The 17,609-nt window shown below is 48.0% G+C and overlaps 1 protein-coding gene across 2 annotated transcripts in view; it reads right to left on the reverse strand.

Moving 5' to 3' along the window:
• ACTN2 (actinin alpha 2) overlaps positions 1-17,609 on the reverse strand; it is a 66,258-nt gene that overhangs the window by 8,646 nt on the left and 40,003 nt on the right. Inside the window, exons 8-15 of one of the 2 annotated variants that reach the window (XM_032312976.1) lie at positions 16,123-16,208; positions 13,387-13,479; positions 11,394-11,624; positions 8,323-8,470; positions 6,597-6,747; positions 3,299-3,407; positions 2,249-2,389; positions 533-715 (exon numbers count right to left, since the gene is read on the reverse strand). In XM_032312976.1, the coding sequence (XP_032168867.1) occupies positions 533-715; positions 2,249-2,389; positions 3,299-3,407; positions 6,597-6,747; positions 8,323-8,470; positions 11,394-11,624; positions 13,387-13,479; positions 16,123-16,208 (1,142 nt within the window). Of the gene's footprint in view, positions 1-532; positions 716-2,248; positions 2,390-3,298; positions 3,408-6,596; positions 6,748-8,322; positions 8,471-11,393; positions 11,625-13,386; positions 13,480-14,875; positions 14,962-16,122; positions 16,209-17,609 lie in introns of both variants that reach the window. The other variant, XM_032312975.1, reaches the window with a different exon arrangement.

The following is a 17,609-nucleotide window of genomic DNA, read 5'->3' on the forward strand; positions in this document are numbered from 1 at the left end:
CAGCTGCTTAACCGTCCGAGCCACCCAAATGTCCGTCTACTTTCTCTCCTTACAGATCAGAGGCTGCCTAGTGGCACTTAAGAGTCTAACATATTTCATCTGTTAAAAACAAGACAACACTCTCGCAATGGAGTCGCTCAGGTTAAGTCCCATGACACCTATCCGAGACTCAGTTCCAGCTCCTGTTTGCCCAGGAGCAGAATCAACAGTCAGTGGCCCAATGAGCACATTGAGATAATCTGCCAGACAGATGCCTGCTACCCCCTGAAGGAAAGCAACCTCGCAATAACCAACCAGATTTGTTTGCCTAGTCTGACTTCCTTGCTCCCGCTCCCCTCGGCCCATGAAAGTCTCTCGTGTTGTACCACACCTCAGAGCTCCCTTCTATCTGATCCATGAGAGGTGTGCCTGGTTCCAACGCTGTGAAAGCCGGGGAAACCCTGATCGTCGTTCAGCTCAGTCACTCTCGTTCCCCCAAGTATTTATGCCCGCCCTCAGCCTTGGCTCCGGAACACCCGCCTCGGTCACCCACCTTGTCCCACTTGGCCCGGAGCTCGTCCATGGTGACAGTGCTGTAGGGGTTGCTGGAGCTGATTCTGATGTTGTAGCTCTGGATCACCTTTTCCACCTCGTTCTGGATGGCCATGATGGACTGCCGCTCGCCGTCCGCCTCCGGCAGCGTGGCCTTGAACTGCTCGTGAGCAGTGATCAGACTCTAACCCAGAGACAGAAGTGGGGGGAACTTTACTGTCGTGTGGATGCTACAGGTTTTGGTGTTCCCTTCTGCACATGTGTGTATGCCTTCTATAAGGGCAGGAATCTGTGCGGGGAAAACAAATTCTGGATGTTTTCAGAAAGTGGTTTGGGGCACAAAAGTCAGGTTCCTTGGAAATGGAAAAAAAGATAACCACGATGACTAATTAATGGCTATGAATCCAAAGTCTTCAAAAAAAAAAAAAAAAGTAACTGTTTCCTTTTTTTAAAAAAAAAAAGTTTGCTTTCATAATTTTTGATCCCCAACTACTGTCTGTGTTTTACTCTCCACTGACAAACAGAACTCAGCTGCCCTTTCTAACCTCTTACCTTTGTAGTCCAACAAAAGAAACTACCGTTTCCTGCCTTTATACTTAAAGACCACCAGGAAATACATCCCTACTTCTCAAAAGGAGAAGGCCATGAAAACCAACTCTTTCCCCCTAAGGCTTTAAAAACCTCCACTTATCAAACCTATCCTTTGGCCCTAATGTGTAAGACAGGAGCCCCTTGGTTCTGGTCTATGTAGATGCCTGGCAAACTACTTTCCAGTGCCTAGCTAACAGTCACTATAGTCACTGCAAGAGATTGGCTGCTATAGAGAGACTGACCTTACACCCAAGGAAGAAACTATATCATGCATTAGGTATGGCTTCCACAGCAAACTTAGAAGTCTCACTCATTCCAAAAAATAAATGATTTTAGGTTGCTAACCTCTGCTTAAGAACGCACACACAAAAACATGCAACGTTCAACAAAGTAATTTCTTTCCCCCTACACCCAGGTGTAAACCCTTCCAGAATGTTCCTTGGCAGGGAGGTGTGGGTTCAAATTCCAACCTTCAGCCTTCCTTCATATTTGGATTCTTTCTGATGATTTACCTATTTTACAGAAAGAAGAATTTAGAAGTATTTTCCCTGAATATTCCACTGTACATCAAATTCATTGTACACTGGCCTCTCAGTAGACTAGGTGCTGGCTCTTTGAGAGGAACTCTCCTCCCTAACGTGACTCCTTACAGAAGTCTTACTCACCACTTTGAAGTTCTGGAAGAAATCAGAAGCAGAGCATTCTGGTGTTACGGGAAATAGGAGGTGCTGCTTTGTGGTTTCTTATGTTTTTGACCCAGCAAAACTATATAGATCTCAACAAACAGTAATATGCAAGTATTTGCAAGGTCCTTATCTCAACAGCCAATAAACTCACACCTTTCTACAAATACCATCCAAGGGCATAAATGTCAATGTTGCTCAAGGACTCCACAGAATTTTTTAAAGAACAGACACTTTTAGATGTCTTCACCATTGTCAGATGATGTTAATTTTTCCATCACCGCCAAGCCTCGTACATACATTTTTAAGCTAAGGGTCCAAGGGTTATTTGAGCTGCCTAGCTACATTTTTCTTAGTAAGAAGCAAAACAAAAGAATTCCACGTTTTTAAAATGACACTTCCTCTCAAGCGCAGTACGGGCATGGGGCTGGGGCTTCAGGTACCTGGATTTCCTCAATGCTGTGGACAATGAACATGTCCTGCAGGTCCTCCATGGCGCCCTCCATCCAATTGTTGAAAGGAGCCGCTCGCTTGGCAAACTCCAGGTGAAGCTGATCAATGGTTTCTAGCAATTTCTCAGTTCTCTGGAGAGAAGTTAAACAGAGAAGCATTATCACGGATAAATACAAAAAGTTCTCTCCAAAGATGGCAACACGGGTTCCACAACAAACAACTGTTATCTAACATTTTGTTAATCACAATGCACTCATCATCAGCATGTGTATACAAAAGATTAGCCAGTGTTCCGTGATTAGGCTGAGCCCTACAGGTCCCTGAAGTGGATTCTGAATTAAAAAAAAAAAAAATTAATAACATCCAGAATAGGCTTGTTTTCAAAGGAGAGTACTCTGCTCTGTGCTACTTTTCTGAAAACTGAGACTCCATAGTGGGGATATAGTCACTGGCTTCCGACTGACATAGGACCCTTAAGGTCAGCTCTGATTCCCCAAACATGCTAGGTAACAACACTCAACACACTGTCCTCCTCTTCTGGGTAACACACACCTCACACCTTTCCCAGAAGTCACCGACCTAAGTGAAAACAAAGGAACTACAGCTTAACGTTCTCAAATCCTACTTCAGGATCTAACACAGAGATCCTCCCAGCCTCTCTGGGCATGTGGAAGCACATGGTTTCGAGCCCTGTAATCACCACCTGATACAAAATGGGTTTGTACCATAATCTTACTACCTCTGGATTCCTCTTTTTTTTTTTTAATTCAAAAGTACGCTTCACTGAAGAAAAAAAAGTATGCTTCCCTGCTCTGTGGATAAATTATGGGACAAAGCTACCCACTTCACATCTCCCACTTTCTCTTATTTTTCATATTCTCTGTGGTGGCTCCTCTCACGAGATAACCTGTTTTGCTTTAGACACAACATGCCACAGAAAAGCAGGGAAAATTAATAACAGGGACTCTAATTCAAGAGCCTCTGTGAAAAGATCTCATGTCAACAGGTGGCTGACGGGAAGTCAGGTCACCAGGCTTCACCTCCAGGGCCTCCCTCCTCTTCTGAGTAAGCGTTCCCAGTCTGTCCCACTGGTCACAGATCTTCTGGCACCGATCGTTGACGTTCACGGCGTCATGATAGTCTAGTTCGCTGCGGGGAGTGAAAACAAAGATGAACTTGCCCTGATGTTATGAGGAAAATGGACATGGGCTCAAACAGACTTTTTCGTTTTTAAGATCTGAGGAAAAAGTGGCAGAATATTTCAGGGTTTTGTTAACTGTCACCATTGCAAACATGATCATTGATCTTTGACAGATTCCAGGAAGAATGAATAAAACTCTTGCTGGTCCAACAGTTTTCTATACAGTCAAAAATCCTGTCTTCTCTGTGCCCCAAGCTGATTTCATTATGGCCCGGCCCAAGAGTATTATTATTTAAAAAAAAATTTTTTTTTTTTTTTAGTTTATTTTATTTGACAGAGAGAGAGATCACAAGTAGGCAGAGAGGCAGGCAGACAGAGGGGGAAGCAGGCTCCCTGCTGAGCAGAGGGCCCAATGCGGGGCTCGATCCCAGGACACTGAGATCATGACCCGAGCCGAAGGCAGCGGCTTAATCCACTGAGCCACCCAGGCGCCCCCCAAGAGTATTATTTTTAAGTGTCAGTGTACCTGTAAACAAAGCCAACCATCTGACCTGGAGGACAGGCCTGTGGGCCGCCCAAAGCCACAGCTACTGGAACAGCAAAGTGAGTCAAGGGGGAGGGAGGTATCAGCTTGCACCCCATCGTGTCCTTGGCTCCCCTCAAAGGGCACTGGGCTTCAGGGCTGGGGTGGAGAGCCAGGTCCAGAAGGGACACTGTGGCGGCATCTAGCTCTGCAGGGATCTTGAAAAACTAGCAGACCAGAGCCCTTCCTCTTCTGGACAGAACTTCTGACTTGTCTAATGCCACTGGTGTGACGCCAAGAACAACACGATGTCTTACGAAGCAAACCCTCTTTCCCCTCAAGTCCGGTCTATGCATCCTAATGGGATCTTTGTAAGGTGAACTTGGCATTCAAACAAATTCCCAGCTAGAAGGTTCACTTCTCATCTCTGGGGACAAAAAGTTAAGACGAAAGCGAGAGGCTCACAGACCTTTAAAGACACCTTCAAGAGAGACTTCACACACAGTCCAGAGACAAGGCAAATTTAAGGAAACTCCCTCCCACCCATCCTACCAAATCCATTCCCCTGAGGCTGATGCTCATTTACTTCTTCCACTGACTTTGAATTAAGGCAATGGTTGTTTACCAGGTGCTTTTCTTTTCCTCTTAAATAATACTAACTTCTCAGGTCCTAAATGTTATTGCTTCTGCTACTGAACAAAGGACGCACTCTGTGGTCATGAGCTGAGGGTTTGTGCAGAGGGTAAAGCCTGTCCAGGTTACAAGCAGCTTTCCATGTGCACAGAACCCTTCATGTGACTGAGCCGCTGTTAGCCTCTTAAGCTCCTTGGTATAACACCCCCCCACCCCCTGAAACAAAACATACCAACAACTCAAGCAGCATTGAATACAAAGTAAAAAGGCTATGGCTCTTCAAAATGCAAATATCATGGAGAATAAAGACTTCAAGAATTAAAAACCACCAATAAAATCTTAAAAAAAAAAAAAAATGGGTGCCTGGGTGGCTCAGTGGGTTAAGCCTCTCTCCGCCTTTGGCTCAGGTCATGATCCCAGGGTCCTGGGATCTAGCCCATCAGGCTCTCTGCTCAGTGGGGAGCCTGCTTCCCCCTTTCTCTCTGCCTGCCTCTCTGCCTACTTGTGATCTCTCTCTGTCAAATAAATACATAAAATCTTTAAAAAAAAAAAAAAAAAAAGAATAAAAGCCACCACCTGGGGTCCTTCTATGGACCCACAATGGAGACCACAACCCTCCCTTCTCCATCATTGCCTTTAGGGGTACATCCATTTCTCATTTCTCTAATTCATACAAAGTTTACACAGAGAGTTCTAAAAATAGCTGCTCTCAAGGAGTGAACGTTTGTGGAACTGGGCATACTGGGTTTTCCGCACTTGGCAAGCCGCACAAGCACTGTGATTTATTTTTTTATTATTTTGTAAAAAAACAAGGAAGGAATACATTGAGATGAACACAGATTTAAGTTTTGTATGTGGTGGCTCTTTGGGTGGTGTGAAGAACGGACACCGGATATTCCAGGAAGATACCACAAAACTACTCCTTAAATTTTACGGACAACACTTAAAGCCATTCCGAACTATTCACTGGTTATAGAGCATTAAATAACTTGAGTTTAGTTTATCCCTTACTTTAATTGCAGCTGCTAACAAGCAGTCACACCCCCAACATTCAAGTAGCATGCTCTTGTAAAGACCACAAATCTGGGGTACAAATTGGATTATGAAGTTCACAAATGATTAAGGGTTTATTTACCAAGGCTAATATTTACCAAGGCTAAAAAAAGAATAGGATAGTCTTAAAAGAGGCCGTATCTGTTAGTCCATGAGTTTGCTCTACCCAAAAGTGAGCAACATGGAAGTCTGAAAATCTAACATAGGAAAGTAAATGTTTGTGTTTCTAAAAATTATTCTGGGACAGTTATCCTTATGTGATTTCAGGCTCCGAAACTTCTGCAGGTATATCTGTGATTACAATGATGGGGAAGGGAGTTGGGAATGAAATCGGTACTTATCCAAAGGGGGCAAGGGTCTTGAAAAAAGGCTTTGAGAAACTGCAGGGAGGTGTCTCCCCGGATGTGGGCCAGAGCCAGAGGGTGTACCTGCGACAAGTGGGCCCTGAGAACGCCCCCTGGGGCTTACACCAGCCTGGACTCTATCCATGCTGTTCCCTCCCATAAAACAGAGAGCATGCAAAAGAAACTGAGCATATAAGATGACACAGAAAAAGCAGGGCTGTGGTATGCCCTCCTGGGAGGTAAGGCAGGCATTTCTGTTTGGTGTGCGGATGTTCTGTACCCCGACCTGGGAGAGGCAGCCTTTCCAAGCTGGACCCCAGCCCTCCATGCTCATTTCTAACCCTCTTGGAACCAAGCTGCCTGGGGTGGGGCTGGGGCGTGCTGGTGGATGGGAGGGCCCGGGAATTCTAGCCCATCCAGAGAAGCAAAGCTGACGTCTGTCTGTTGAGCTGCTTGGAAATACAGAGGCCTCCAGCTTGGTTCTTCCTAAACTGAGTACAGGCCAGCCTTGCCCTGCCTAGAAATGCTCTGAGGAAGCTCTCCAGGGGAATCCTTGCACTGTATCCATGGTCCGGGGGCTTGGCGGGTAGAGCCAGGCAGCCACATGGGAGCAGCAGCGCCTGTGGACGGCAGACAGCACCTACTTGAGCTCCTGCGCGATGGCTGCTATCTGCTCCACCCGGTCCTGGTGGGCGGCCAGGTCGCTCTCAAAGGCCTCATGTTTCCGCAGCAGGGCCCGGACCTCGGTGAGAGACGCCGACTCGTAGTCCTTCTGCAGCAAGATCTGCTCTTTGCCTGCAAGGGTTGCAGAAGGGAGTATGAATATTCTGATGTCCCACATCAGCTTCCTGGCACCTGCAAAGTTCTTGCTGATGCTTCTGATTCCCAAGAACCAAGAGAAGGGGAAAAGACACAGTGGCACAGGTGTCATGGGTTTCCAGGCTCTAACTATGCTAACATTGCCCAAGTCCCTCTGTGTTCTAAAAGCTCGTGTCTACACATGGCCGGGGGGAGGGGAGAAGTACATTGAGTCCAGGCTAAATAACAGATTTGCACTCCTCATAATCCCAAGTAATAAGTACCTGATTTTCCAGTGTGATGCTTAGTTAAGTTAGTAATTATTAGTTCACAAGAATTACCTGGGATAGTTAGACAAGACACTTGGACTCTCCTAGGCTGCCCTCAGTTCAACCTTGACCCCAAATATCTTTTTTCTGGAAAGTATTTTCTGTGGTTAAATATAGCCTGTGGTTTCTTTCCTGACCATACTAGAAGTTTCTCTCTCTGAACCTCCACCTATTTCCCCACAAATATTTCTGAATCAAGCAACTGCTGTGATTATAAATGGACTCACATTTCTTCCTGGTTGATGACCTTTCAGAATTTAATTTTATGAAGCTGTAAATGGAAAGCAAGTGTTCGTACATTTAACAACAACACAGAGCACTTCCTGTGTGCCAGATATGGATTTAAGAGCTTTATACTGTGAACTCATTACATCCTCATGCAAAGCCTATGTGAGAGGTGTTCCTGGTGTCCCCCTTTGAAGAGGACACTGGGGCACTGACACATGAGGAGCTCATGCAAAATTCTTAGCTGGGAAGTGTCAGAGCTGGGCCTCCGACCTGCGTGGCTGCAGACCCGTGCCTCTTGCCCTCTCACTGGACAATATCGACGATCAAACACCACCAAAGCAAAAAGGAACCAAAGGATGAGGGGAACCTCCCTGACCTTCCTCAAAACAGATGATGTGGTGGGGAGAATGTTATGTTCCTCTACCTCAGCAAAGAGCAGGCGGGCAAAAAATAAAAAATAAAAATATAGATACAGGATCATAGTATCACAGCTTTGGAAAGAGATATGTTTGCATATCTGAGAGAAAGAGATAAACCTGAGTGAAATAAGGCGGCTAAGACTGTAGAAAACGATCCCTTGCATTCCTCCTTCCAAGCAGATTTTCTACATGGGAAATTCTGTTGCTTCGTGGCGTTTAACATTAAACATTCTAGTGGCAGAACCTAGCCTCTGGGTCTGGGCTGTCTGACCGACAGGGAATAAACAGATACTTGTGGATCGAAGGGAACAAGAGTGGGGAAAGACAGGGGGAGGCCAGGACTTATGTAAGTAAGTGTGGGAAGAATGCGTTTCGGGTGCCGTTTTGTGAAAAAGCACATTATCTGCTCCACTGGAAAAGAAGTCTCCCCACCCACCTCCTGAAGACATTTAGGACTGGGACTGCAGCGCGGAGAGGGGCGGGGACACCTGTGCCCACAGGTTCACTGACGGGGTGTGTGGAGGCCGCACACTGTGGCTCTGTCCACGGCTCAGCCCTGATGTTCCTGGAACCCAACCCCAGGCCAGCACACTTGCCGTAAGCCCACGTTTCATGCGTGGACGCCTTCTGCCTGAACTTCTCCGCCAGGTGCTCCACACGCTCCAGCCTCCGAATCTCATTCAGCAGCCACTCCTCGTAGCCCTTCTCCGCCTGCTCCAGCCTCTGCCAGGCACCGGCAATGTCCTGGGGGCGTTCAAGCACACGCAAACGCAGGTTTGTTACCTCCGGCCTCCTGCTTTTCTAAAAATCCCCTTTGCCAGGAGTCTGACAGGTTTTCTTTTGTGTTTTCATCTCCTTGCTTTCCCCTCACCCTGCCCCCAAATAACCACTCCACTGTTTTGGCTCTGGAAGGTCTTACTTAGCAGGGAGGACATTAGGGGAAGGAAGGGAAAACTGAATGGGAAGAAATCAGAGGGGGAGACAAACCATGAGAGACTATGGAAATGTGGGAAACAATCTGAGGGTTTCAGAGGGGAGGGGGATGGGGGGACAGGGTAGCCCAGCGATGGGTATTAAGGAGGCACATTTGCATGGAGCACTGGGTGTTCTATGCAAACAATGAATCATGGAGCACTCCATCAAAAGCTAACAATGTACTGTATGGTGACTAACATAACATAATTTAAAAAAAAGAAAAACAGGAAAAAATAATATTAAATCTGCTCTCCATATACCCTAATACATTTCTTTAAAAAAGAAAAGAAAGGTCTTACTTATTGCCAGGGCCTTTTTAAAACTAATATGGTTTTTCTCATCAGTCAATAAATGCCTGATACTTCTCCAGATGTGCACAAAGGCTTAGAGGCTTTAATTTTCTGGCTTGCAAAAGATGACACCTCTAAGTGACTCAATTCAAATCAACCATCCAACCAGCCTGCCATCAACAACCAATTCCTGGATGACAGCAAGAGACTTTTATAGAAGAATAGATGATACCTTTAAGATTCCCTGCCCCTGAGAGCTTGCACGAATGGGGGGGGAGAAAAGAAACAAGGACAGTTGACCTTGAATAACACAGGGGTTAGGAGCGCCAACCTCCCACACAGATCAAAGTCAGTGTACAAACTTTGACTCCCCCAAAACTTAACTACTAACAGCCCACTGTTGACCAGAGGCCTCACCGGTAATGTAGACAGTTAACTAACACATATGCTGTATGTCCTATGTGTTATATACCGTATTCTTATTCTAAACAAAATGCGATCAAAAAAATCAAAAGGAAAATACGCTTATAGCACTGTCCTGTATTTACTGAAGAAAGTCCACATGTAAGTGGACCTGTGCAGGTCAAATTCGTGTTGTTTGAGGGTCAACTGTAATGAAACAAGGTCACCACAGACAGTGGTTGGCTGTGAGGTAAAGACAAAACAGGGTCAGGTGAGGCTAGGAGCCCTGCGGGGGGGTTCCTTCAGGTAGGTCACTTGGAGAAGACGTATCTGAGCCAAGTTACCTCAGTGACACAAAAACCCAGTTACATGAGGAGGCAGGAGTGAGCGCTAAGGCCTGAGGGGGGCTGGCCCCGTGGGTGGGGAGCAGGACCCCAGGCAGGTGAGGCCACGTGGGGGTGAGGACGCAGCAGCAGAGACCATCTGCAGGGGACGGAGGGGGTCAGATCACACGGGATCCTCTAGGCCGGGTTCATGAATCTGGATCTTAGTCTAAATACTCTGGAAAGTCATGAGAGGGTTTTGAGAAGGGGAGACACACTGTGGTTTTTGTTTTAAAAAGAGCCCAGCTTGGGGCGCCTGGGTGGCTCAGTGGGTTAAAGCCTCTGCCTTCGGCTCAGGTCATGATCCCAGGGTCCTGGGATCAAGCCCCACGTCGGGCTCTCTGCTCAGCAGGGAGCCTGCTTCCTCCTCTCTCTCTGCCTGCCTCTCTGTCTACTTGAGCTCTCTGTCTGTCAAATAAATAAATAAAATCTTAAAAAAAAAAAAAAAAAGAGCCCAGCTACTGCTGTGGAGAGAGGGAACTTTAGGGACCAGGGAGGGGGACATGGTGGGGCCCAAGGGAAGAGGGAGAGAGGGAGGGAGGGAGAGAGAGGGGGTGACTCAGCAGACAGTGACGCGTGCAGGTAGACAGCAGGGCTCAGAGTGAAGACAGAAGCTGGATGCAGAGCCACCAGGACCGCTGAGGCACCGCAGGCAAGAAGGTGATGGAAAGGAAGAATGTGGATACTACCTGGGCTTGGGGCGTCCGTAACTTGGGCGTGGCAATGCCATTTGCTAAGACAAGCATGCCACAGCGGGGCTCAGGGACAGGTAGGGTCTGAAAGGCTCCGAGACGTCCCTGAGGCTACGCGAACCTGGGACTCGGGCAGAAGTCGGAGCTGGAGACGCAGGGCTGGGGAGGCACTGGCCTGGGGGAGATCCCCTGGGAGTACGGGGTGCAGAAGAGGGTCGGCACCACACTTGGGAGAGGTCCTCCAACGCACTGGGGTGGGGGTGGGCAGCAGAGGGAAGGAGTCCGTGGGGTCGCAAGAAAACGGCATGGTCGAGAGTAGAAAGAGTTTCTAGCAAACAGCATCGTTAACGGGGTTCAAGCAGCAGAGAATATGGAAATGAAAGTGACAGCCAAAATGCCACCACACACACACCCCTCCCCCAGAGCCCAACAGGAACGGTCTCCAGAGGGGACAAGCCAGGCCGCAGGGTGAAGAGTACAAGGAATAAAGGAGCAGTGAGCAGCTGGCAAGGGCTGCCACCGGGACTCCTTCTGGATGTTCTGCTGCGGAGGGCAGCCGAGGGCCAGGACCACACGCTGCAAGCAGGCAGACAAGGTGGCAAGGTTTGCGCAAGTGAGCCTGGAGAGAAGGGGAGCCTGCCCTGTGGGGAGGGAGACCCCTGTCACACCAGGCCCTGCACAGGTGACTGGTAAGAGAGGGCACATGATGACAGTTGTGGGAGGGCAGAGGAGGCGGTAAGGGCCACTCTCGGCAGGGCACCACACCAGGAGCAGCTGGTGGGGAGAAAACATCCCAGCTGATGTGCTAACGGGGCCCTCATCCTATCCATGCACTGGAAGGAGCTGGAGAAGTCAGTGTGGCCTTCTGGGCGGCCCGTCAGGGAAGAGGATTTGGGAACCGTCGGGCCTGGGGGCGGGCACTCACCGACACCATCTTGCCCTCGGAGGGCATGAAGGCGGGCCGGTTGCTGATCCGCAGCTTGGTCTGCAGCGTGTTGAAGTTGATCTCCAGCTGGCACTTCTCCTGCACCTTGGGCGGCTTGTGCTTGCGCCGATAGTCCCGGAAGTCCTCCAGCTTCTTCTGCATGGCCTGCATGGTCTTCTCCGGGGTCCGGTTCTCCAGCCAGGGGATCGTGCGGCGGATCCACTCCAACAGCTGCCCCCAAAAGACATAAATGCCGCTGAAGAGGCCAGCAACCCGTCCCCCCACCCCCAGGTGAAAAACAGAAGCACCCGACAGTTGGAATGGATGCCACCTAACATTCCTAAGATGACAGAGTATGAATAGAATACTCTGGACTGAGGGAAGAGGATAAAAAGGCATCTCTATGCACATGTGCTGGGGCATGAATGAAAATTTCCGTGTCCCCTGGACCCCACCCCACGGCCACTGGTGAGCACCCCCACGGTCCCACACACAGGTCGAAAACTGAAAGGCAGCACGAGTCATGTTCCACAAGAATGTGACAGTTACAGGAAACTCGGGGACCAGACATTAGCAAACAAATGCCGGATGGAGCTTTCAGATGAAAAACAAAAACCTGACATGAGATGGAAACTCAGCAAAGAATCGGGTTTAACTGAAAATGTAATTATATTTCAAATAAGCTCAAATCTCATGAGTCTACTGACCGGGAAGCTGTATTGCAAATCTGGGACTGACTCAATGCCAAAGTATATTTGAATTTATCATCTAGCTTTTGAGGAAATCCACGTGACAGAATTGAAAACAGTAGTGAATTCCTAAAAATGTAGTATATATGCTCCCTTGTCTCAAATCACGGTCACGTTGAAAAGCCACTAAAAATGGACACTCATGATTACTTGGAAAATTAGAGCACTTAAGAATAAAAATTCACTAAAATGGTGATACGCCCAGAGTCGAAGGGTTTGAGGAGGATAAATGAAGGACCAGGGAAGAAAAGGAAGGACAGAAGTACTAGGTGTCTGTCCTTTGGTCCTGGTTGTGCTTCTATCCTGATGTTGGTCCCTGGGTTAAACTATGCTGCCAAATTGAATTTTCCCACAGCAGGGGTATGAAAACATAAACTCAATATCATCAGATTGGATTACTAATAACCAGTCCTTTGGAAGATTTATTCCAAGTATCCTGACGCTTTTCCCAGGACAGACCAAATACCAGCTGAATCGAGTCAGAGCAAAGACCATTTGGTCACTGACATGTGTCACTAAAACGGAATTCAGCCCAGAGAGGGTGTGGCTGTGCCCTTCACTCAGCCCAGCCCTTGTACTGGGGAAGCAACGCAGCAGCAGTGACGAGACTGCTTGGTTGCTTTTTAGGCTCTAATCAGAACAAAAAGAAGAGCAACGTGAAAAGCGCTCTTTTAACCAAGAATCTGGCTGAAGAGCTGCGGAAGGCATCATGGATATTTGTGCTCAAACGCGTTGGACAGGGAGCTCTGTCTTCCCCACATTTCCCTCTAGACATTCATAAGACACGCACTCAAGACTGAGTCGTGTCTCCCAATGGGCTGGACCAGTTCCCAGGATGCTTAGCTGCAGCATGGAGCAGGGCTTCTGAGGAATGGAGGGCACACGCGAGGTGAGGTCAGTAACCAATGAAGCAGAAGAAAAAAAAAAAAAGTAATGCGGTGTCCCCTGGGGGCGCCTGACCCTGGAGGTGCAGAGCTGAGTGCGGAATCACATCCCACGTCTGCAAACATGCAAACTACCTCTACGCTTTGGGGCGGTTGGGGAGCCCATCACGATGACTTTTGTGCCAATCAGTATGTCGCTACGAGACAGGCAACCTCTGAGATCAACTGTGTTTTCCCACTTTGATTCTGTCCGAGATGAAAAATGCAAAGAAAGAAAACACTGACAGCCAGTGTGTCCCCCTCCGTGCCTCTCCCTCTGGGTGGGAATGGACAGGACTGCCGGGCACCCACTTCCTTTACCTCACTCGCTAGCCTCTCATATTCTTCCATCAGCCTCTCATTCTCTTGATTCACAGCAAGAACCTTACATATCCTGTTAGCCGCTGTCTCAGCCTGTAAAACACAATAGGTGAACAGGACAGCTCTGTGGACAGGGACGCGCATGCACAAAATGGAACGTGGTGGGGCAGGAGAGGAGACGAGGAGATGGCGTGCTGATTCAAGGTTAGGGTGGAGGAAGACTGAGGGTATGGCTGTTGAACACTAGGAGTCATTTCACACCTTTTTTACACAGACTTACACGGCAGGCTGAATGTACTGTGGGGAATAATGGGGAGATACCATTAGTCTAAAACACAAGCTTCGTAAAACATCAAGCAAGTTAGTGACAGAAATAAACAGGTCAAGGAAGCCAAAGTCCCCCGTCCCTGAATGTCCACCTGAGCATTCTACTGACCTCGTGACTATGGGGTCAGAACTCTCTAGAGAACTTTGGAAATCAAAGCAAAAAAAAAAAAAAACCAAAACCAAAAACAAACGAACCAAAAAACTGGGTCCTGAATATATCTTGTCACTGCACCGAGTTCGCTGAAGCCCTCTTGTCTTGAAATGAATACACAGAACTTGCTAGAAGGGATCCTTCCACAGAGCTAAACTTGCTTTAAGATTTGTGTGACCTCCATGAGAAGTCACAGAGGTATATAGAATTCTCGGTCGTCATTTCGTGGAGGGGAACTTGGGCCAGAAGTGGCAAAGTGCCCTGAACCACGACCCCATGATGAATTAAGAAGAGCAAACAGCTCCTCCTGGCCCCCAGCCCGTCTCAAAGCCTGTCCTCTAAAGCCCCAATTGCAGTTAGTGTCATTTGCTGGTGACAGGCATAGAGAAATCACAAAAATGACACATCCTGTGTCTTCCCCCCACCCCTGCCAGTCCATCTGTTTTCTCCAAGTAGATTATGTGAAGGGGCAAGAGACAGTTGAGTAAGGAGAAAGCTGAGGGCCATTTGCCCACAATGTGTGTCTTAAGAAATGTGAATTTTTCTGAGGTTTTAACATCATTAATTCGTTTTGAAAGATGTTAGAACAAATCACTGAACGGTGAAGGCAGTTTCTAGGCAGAGTAGAACAAGGGGCCCTGAGAAGGCGCTCATCTGTCCTTGCCCAACCTCCCTGTCACTGTTCAATGACCGTGGTGCCATTTTCCAGGCATTTTTTTCCTAAAGCACCAGTGCTTCCCACAATTAACTAATGAAATCAAAGCAGTATCTTAGAAGGAAGGAAGGATTTAAACAGCAACAACAACAACACTTCAGGAACTGTCTAAAGTTAAAGTTGTTAAGAAACACGAAGGAGTCACAGTTTGGAACTGGGCGTATTAGGTCATCACAACACACTCAGGAAGATTCCGAGGTAAGATGTGAAGCGCACGGACACACACCCAGAAACGCACACGCACACACACGCACACACAGCTAAAACCGGTGCCCCGGGCGGCACGGGCTGAGTACCTGCTCCGCGCCCGCAAACGCGTGGTAGAAGCAGGAAACGTAAGTCATGATAGCTCTTTCATCGGGTTTGGGAGTGTTCACAATGTCTGAAGGGAGGGAAGAAATAACACAGAAAACAAACACACATACAGATGAAGAGCAGAAACCAGGGGGAACAGAGGGAAGAACAGACCGCTCTCCACCGATCCGTTTGCTGGGTGTGTCTGGGGCCCCCGGTCCTAAAGCTCGGGAGGGCTCTCGGGCCCAGGCGCGGTTTGTGAACACAAGGGCTTGAATGACTTGAGCCAGCAGGTTCTCTGGTTTGGTTTCTGTTTTTTTTTTTTTTTAAATAATTGGTCTGAGGGCTTTCTGCATCCCTCACCCCATGATGAGCTTCTAAAAGTGCGGTCAAGGCACGAATACGGGGACTGCATGCTATGTATCTGCATGCTCGTTATCACGTCCTAATGACTCGTGAGGCCCACGTCCACTCGTCTGTTGACTACATCAGGCCACCTGCCACCGGAGCTCTGGGCCACCCATGTCACCTTGCAAGATGCTGGGAACGCTGGCAGAGCCCCAGGGCCCCCTCTCTGCTGCCCCTTCCCCACCCCACCTTCCTAACTGTCTGCTCCCTGGCTTGGCTCCTGGGGCAGGGTGGGGGTGGGGGACAAGAGTCACTGGAGAGGACGTGCTTTTTAACCCATTCTGTGCCTACTTACCTTGCCATTTACAGAAATCACCAAGGTAACAAAACCTCTAAAGAGAAGGACAGACACGGCTTGTACTTATTGTGACTCTTGCTACGGTCTGTAGTAGCTGCCGAAACCACCAACAGGAAGAGAAAACAGGACCGTGTGAACACGCAACCTTTCTCCTTCCACCTTGGCGACAACACTGTTTGCTGAATTGCTTTTTAACTTTAAACTCGGTTCGGTCACTGGATAAAACACAGTTAAAAAGAGACCTTGTACTTCCCTAAGGGCAAAACCTAGCCATCGGGTTTTCAGAGGGCATGCCCAGAAAGGATGTAGGGGTTGTGTCATGGCATGGAATCTTCTGGAAAACAAACATGAACGGCATACTACTGCATGGACAGAAAGTAAGATTCAAAGAAAACTAGACTAAAAAAGACAAATGACTGCCTCCTCAGAACCAGACAGGTCTCCTTACTCAGAGGAGAGGGGGAAAGAGAAAAACAATTGGAAAAAAAAAATTAAGACACAGAAGGTGAAGGGTGAGTGGTGATTCATGTTTTACATCCTCACCTTCTGTGCACCAGCAAAAGCATGATAGTAACAGGAAACATAAGTCATTATGGCTCTCTCATCAGGTCTGGCAGTATATACTAAATCTGTGTGGAGAAAAGAAGGTTAACTGCCCGGATGTTCTAGCACTCGCAGGCTTCGGCCAAGTGCTGCCTTGGAGAAGTCAAAGCAATGAATCTCCCCACCCAGCACCCCTCCCACACTCAGGCGATTAAAACTTTGGCTCCAGTCAAAGAAGTCAGACCTACAAAGTCACTACTCTCTGTGTCCTTCTGAGAACTGCCAAAGAGAAGGAGATGGTAGCGGAGAAGGTCCCTAAACGGGCAAGGAGGTCACATCCACAGCCAGAATCAGAGCTCCGGAAGCCCACAGGATGCACACGACAGGACATTCCCTGGGACTTTCTCCCGCTGCACACACAGAGGGGGTCAACAGAGATCCCTTCTGTGAGTCCACACAGAACCTACACACCCAGGAACTTAAGCCTGGTGCTCACCTCAAGGAAAGGTTTGTGGAGGAAAACAGAGAAACAACGTTCAGAATCTTTTAAAAGCACAGCAGACGGTTAAGAGGGGGACAACTTTCTACAGTGTTTACTACAGGTAACAGTTCACAGGAGAGTGGTCCAAGGAGCCAGTCAAAAATCCCCACTGAGGGTTCAGGCCCCAACACAATGATAGCAGGCGGGAAGGCAAGGTTGCGCCAGAAGGACAAGCGTTCTGACAGGAGGCAGCCAGCTCGCGATGTGGCCGAAATAAGGTCATGCTAACACAACGCTGCGGTGCTGATTAAGTCCCAAGGGCAGGGGAAGCGAGGATAAAGAGGGTCACACGTGGGGGGACCTGCTGGGTAGTCCTGTCGCAGTAAGCCCCACACCCAAGTCCGTCAAGTTCATGACTGCCAGAAAATTCCTGTGAGAAATTACACAGAAAATAATATAGTATGTAAGCATTTTTCTGAACCATTTAAAAGGAATTAGACAAAAAAGGCACAAGGGAGGAGAAAATGAAGGAGTACCAGCACATCTCAACAGCCTGGAAGGAGTCACAGGATGGACACACGCCCAGAGCAGGACTCAGAGGCTAAGGAAAAAAATCAACTAAGACGCATGTCAGCAGGCCAGAGAAATAATGATGGTGACCCTGAACTCACCCTCAACTGCAGTGTATTAGGGAGGTATTAATTTACTAAATGTCTGTTTTCTCCTCTCTTTAGTATCCTAGCTATTAATTCGAGTGGATAAACTCTAGGTAGTTATTTACTCTATGGAAAGTTAAAAGGAGATGCCACACAAATGTAAACTTAGTTTAGAGAGGACAGACAGACATAAAGGAAAAGGAACTATTTATTCTCTGCTGCTTTTCCATTTTTTCTTTAAAGATTTTATTCATTTATTTGACAGAGAGAGATCACAAGCAGGCAGAGAGGCAGACAGAGAGAGGAGGAAGCAGACTCCCTGCCGAGCAGAGAGCCCGATGTGGGGCTCG

The sequence above is a fragment of the Mustela erminea genome, chromosome 14 (assembly GCF_009829155.1).
Source record: "Mustela erminea isolate mMusErm1 chromosome 14, mMusErm1.Pri, whole genome shotgun sequence".
Lineage (NCBI taxonomy): Eukaryota > Metazoa > Chordata > Mammalia > Carnivora > Mustelidae > Mustela > Mustela erminea.